This window comes from Pinus tabuliformis, chromosome 5_2 (genome assembly GCF_031772625.1).
Source record: "Pinus tabuliformis cultivar Carrire ecotype Pingquan chromosome 5_2, CPIR1, whole genome shotgun sequence".
In the NCBI taxonomy this organism is placed as follows: domain Eukaryota; kingdom Viridiplantae; phylum Streptophyta; class Pinopsida; order Pinales; family Pinaceae; genus Pinus; species Pinus tabuliformis.
The window spans coordinates 520,682,907-520,688,195 of record NC_142306.1 but is presented as its reverse complement, the minus strand read 5'-3'; the positions used below and the strand labels follow the sequence as shown (position 1 = coordinate 520,688,195).

At 36.3% G+C, this 5,289-nt stretch overlaps 1 protein-coding gene across 1 annotated transcript; it reads right to left on the bottom strand.

Moving 5' to 3' along the window:
• Positions 1 to 565: 565 nt before the first annotated feature.
• On the bottom strand, positions 566 to 1,108 carry LOC149159975 (uncharacterized). Its single transcript, XM_089434483.1, has one exon. The coding sequence runs from the start codon at positions 1,106 to 1,108 to the stop codon at positions 566 to 568; it is 543 nt and encodes a 180-aa protein (XP_089290609.1).
• Between the last annotated feature and the right edge of the window lie 4,181 nt (positions 1,109 to 5,289).

Below are 5,289 nucleotides of genomic sequence, written 5' to 3'. Positions count from 1 at the left end.
AAATTATTTATGCTTTTGGCCCAAATCCTGATGGGTGAAAAACCCCAACCTTTGATTCCAAGCCCACAAGTGACCCTTGTGGTGCTTTTCCCTCCAAACCTTGAACCCTAGGGCTTTGAGTACCTACCAAGCTACACAAATCAAAGCTTTATCTTAGCGATGGAGGTACTTCCTAGAGTAGGAAGTAATTCATAATCGTCATCACTTCTCACAACACTTGCTCAACTCCTTATGCTCACAATCACAACAATCCCTGTACGGTGAGCTATGCCCTTCTCAGAAGTGTCACTTTCACTGGAAGCATTGTAATTCCTCTTCTTATCCTATATCACTTTCGAATCTCCCATGATTCCTTCTTGGAAGTTGTAGGAGAACCCTTGCTCTCCACTAACGACATGCTCTTCTTCAGTTGCAAAGTCTCCCTCTAGACCTACAATCTCCCTCTTGAACTCGACTCCCTCTAAGTTTCTCGAACCTGGACCTTCTTCTTTGGAAAGTGTACCTTCTTCTCGGGAACTTTTACTTTCTCCTATGAAGCATGCACCTACTCCTACTTCTTTGGAACCTACACCTCCTCCACCTTCTTCTTTTCATGATCCACAAGCTTACCCATTAACTTGTAGAGACCATGCTCTCTAACTGTTAGTACAATCCCATCGGACTTAGAGAATTTGGGACTGAGTCTTGCCTTCCCATCCTGAAAAAATACCTCAAACCCCTTCCTCTCGATCATCGAGATGGAAATCACCCTATATCTGAGTCCTGGTACAAAAAATACATCCTGGACCTGCATCACAACTCCTATCTCCATTCTGAATGGCACAACACTAGATCCTCGGATCTCCAACTGACTCTTATCACCCAACACCATGTACAAATTCAAGTCCGATTCAACTAGAGTCTCAAAAACCATATGTGGCCATATAATATGCTTTGTCACACCACTGCCCATGTACCATCCATCATCATTGATAGTACCTTGTGAGAAATAAGAAATCATAGTAAAGTCCTCTTCCAACCTCCTAGTGAGATCATTTATCTCAGCGAAAGTGGCAACACTGGTGGCCTGCTTCCCCTTGCTCTTCTCATCATCTCCCTTCTTCTTCATCGTACATCTCGACAAATAATGACCCATCTCAACATAGTTGAAACACTTGAATTTACTCAAATCCTTCTTTCTCTTACCCTTCATTCATGTTACAAGTGAAAAGTCATCATTGAAAGACTTCTTCTTTGGATGAATATCCTCATATCGTAACTCTTCTTGAATGAAGTCATCCCACAACCTATCCTAATCTAACATATTCTCCATGGAAATGATCCCTTTGATGAAGGGCTTCCATTCCTCACTAAACACTTTTAATGAAACCCTTACCATATCTCCATCTGAGGTAGTCACACCGATGGCAACAAGTTCATATTTGATCTGACAGAATCTCATTAGATATGAGGTCACACTTTCACCCTTTATCATCTTGGTGGACTTCAACTTATCTTACAATCCCAATACCTCGTTCTTGTTCTTATTTTGGAACAAATTCTAAAGAGCCATCCACATCTCATGTGCATTGTTCTTCCCAGAAAAATGAGGTATTAGGGAATCCTTCACATTATCTAGGATGATCAATCTCACCCTCACAGCCAAATATTCATATATTTCCAACTCCTCAGGTTCGGTTGGCTTCTTGATCTCTTTCTCGACGAACTCCTAGATCTTGTTGACCTGTAAGACAAACTTGATACTTTCCTTCCAAGGAGTATAATTGGACAACCCCTACAACCTGTCCTCATACCAGAGACCTCCCTTCAACTTGACATTGTAGTGAACCCTTCACTCATAATGTGACCAATTCCCTCTCACATTATACATCGCTGTGCACAAATGTCATTTCCCTACTTTCAAAGTAGCTTAGACACACTATGATACCATGTTGAATTTCCCCAACCTTGGGTCTAAGTCAGAGCCTTGAAATCACTCATGCTACCAAACCAAGAATGTCAACAAGAACTACTTTGCACAATGGAAAATATAAAGCAGTAAATCACATATGCACAAGTATACACAATTTTTAACAAAATTGTACAATAATGTACAACCCCAATATTCTTTATATTAAACCACATATGAATAATACAACAATCTATGGTGTACAAGATACAATGGAAAACTTCGTTGCAACTTCGATGTTGTATCTTGTATTGTCGGTCGTTCACACCCGTTCTACTCACTAGCTACCCCTTAGTCCTTCAAAGGACAGCACATCAAGACTCTAGGAGGATTGTGACTTAACATTGTTGTGATTCACTTCTATAACATGTACAAGGGCTTATCCAATCTACTCTCTCGGTTGGCCAATTCCTGAGCTCGAATCTGCTAGGCCAGTAATCACCTTTATCCATCAAGGTGCTACACTTCGGCACCAAACTTCACCCAATCTTCAACCCATCTTCGTCACTTCATGGTAGCTTGTCTAAGGCTACTTTGGCCAATCAACACACTACCCTCCACCAGACCAATGACACCCAATGCTCCACTACAGAATCTACTCCTACTTGGGGTTACTTATCGCTCAAGACAATCCCAATACATGGTTCATATAGGCTGATCCAATTTTGATCGAAATATGCTCAACTCCTTAACATAACACACCTCCGAACACTACTCCAAATTTGTTTGTACTACTATTGTAATACTATTTCCTGGTTTGTGCTTTGTCCACACTGCAACTACCCTTCACAACCTCCTTATAGTCCATAATAATTTGCCAATAAATTGCGGCCTTGGATAGGAGAGTCACTCCTCCTCCATGCTAAGGGTAAGGGTTAAAAACAACCCTCAAAACTGCTCATGTAACATTCTGTTGTCATGGTATGGTCTGCAGCCTACCACACAACACTCTTGTTTCAACATGACACCGCTCAAATACTCGAACAGGCCATCTGCAATTGTCTAAACAGTTATCATTTTAGCCCTTTATGCCTCAGCTTAGCAGCCAGCAAACTCGACCTCCAACACAACAAACACATACCCTATAATAACCCTTCATACAATCCTCCTCATATCACTATTATGTCCTCTCGAGTTGCGACCCAAAACAGACACTTATTCTCTCCAACATGTCCTCTTCTAAGGCATGCGTTGTACTTTGATGGATGAGGCACAGTCCTCCACTTCACCTCTATATATACACATAAAGAGGGATGCATGAATTTAATAGGAGACATGTCTTTTGGACTAATTTACTTCAAGACTAAATGACTTGACTGTCTATTAATTAATTGTCAACTTAAAAAATTCATATCCTCATTTCTAGAGCTTTGATTTGAGTTATCTTGGAGCGTTGGAATTCAGAATGCCAAGCTCTATGACCTTAGTTTTTTTCATGCTCAAATTCTTCATGGTTTTGGCCCAAATCCCGATGGGTGTAAAACCCCAGCCTTGGGTTCCAAGCCCACAAGTAACCCTTGTTGTACTTTTCCCTCCAAACCGCGAAACTTAGGGCTTGGAGTACCTCCCAAGATAAACAAATCAACATAAATGAAACGATGTGTTGTATGAGTTAAAAACTATGGGAATGACAATGATTCATGTATTGTTGCCTTAACCATTGTTTGGAAAAACAACTTATGGGAAAATTGTTTTAACATGTGGAGGATGTATCCCTACTTATTATATTACTTTCAATGCATAGAATAATGTTACAAAATGCTATTAGAGAGTGTTATGCAGAATCTTGTTTATGGAAAATAAAGGACCAATAGTGTTCTGTGTGTTGAAATATTAAAAACATATATGCATGTGAAAGTCAAATGTAGCTTGAATGTATTTAAAAAACGTTTTGTGCGTAATAGTATTTTTGTAGAACGTATGGTTTTATTAAAAAATGTTGTGACTAATATTGATGATGTGATTAAGCACAAGTAACTAAATGGCAATTTAAGAACCTGTGAATGGTAAAATGTTGCAATTTGAATTGCAACTACATATGATAAAGTATAATATTTAACATTATAATATGAAAGATTGGTATCATTTTATTAAAACTGCATATTGCTAATTATGTGAAAATTTGAAATGAATACCACATGTATGTACATATGTATATGGGAGTAATAGGTATCAAATGTTTTCTATGTTAATGCACTATTTTTTGGACTAGATGGCTATAGGATCCATGTTTAAACTTTTTTGATGGTGTAGTCAATTTCAGTATTGTGATGTAATCAATGAATTATTATTAATAAAATACAAATATTTGAAAAATGCTCAGTGAATAGCACTAGAGTTAGAATATTTCTTGCAAGTTTGGAAATAGTTCTTAGTGGTTGAGTCTAAGTTGAATATTTCCTAAAAATCTCTTAAAAATTAACTAGGAGAAAATAATTAGAAATAAATGGATTTAGTATGCTGGGAGAGAAAGATCATATTAAATAACTTAGTTGGAGAAAGATACTAAGTCCGGGTGAAATAAAGCGTTGTGGGAGAAAAAGGCAGACTTTAAAGAAAAAGAAAAGAACATTTTTCAGTAAAGAAAAAGGCCTAGGCAAAAGGATTGGCAGACCCAAAAGTGGGTTGCTACCAAAATATGCTAGGAAGGAAACTTATAAAAGAAACCACCAAGGAATCAATGAGGTTGTTCATACATCCAATCAAACTATCAAACAACATTAAGTAACTCTTAGTATGTTCATGATTCATATATATTCATGACATGAAGAATTATTAGATGATTGTAAAATCCAAATGGGTAACAAAATCAATCTAGTCAAAGCACAACAATCAAGAAAGTGCAGTAATTAACAAATCTAGAGTGCACTCAGTTATTAGTATAAATTACAGTGAAAAGAGAGACAATACAATACTAAAAAAAGATATTAACTTTATCAACCTACATTATTAATACATTCATAATGTGATTATTTTATAAAAAATAACACGACATTATTAAAACATATATATTAGCCATTTTTAAAGAAGAATAAACTATGTCAATTCTTATCAAAATAATATTTGGGGGGGGGGGACAATATGAATATGAATATGAATATGAATATGAATTATGTAAATGAAAATGAAAATGAGATCAATTATAATATGCACATGATTACAAATGTTACATTAAATGTTAACATGGAACATTTATGTAAATGATAAATATATAAAACATAAAGTAAAGACAATGTCATTAAATTAAAATATTTAGTACTTGTTATAAAATTACATATTTTATCACAACTAGACAAAAGAAAAGTGTTATAACAATAACTACAATTATTTATTGCTAGTTA

What these genes read in the sequence shown, in the direction of transcription:
- LOC149159975 (XM_089434483.1), bottom strand. Translation starts at nt 1,108, where the DNA reads ATGAAGAAGAAGGGAGATGATGAGAAGAGCAAGGGGAAGCAGGCCACC.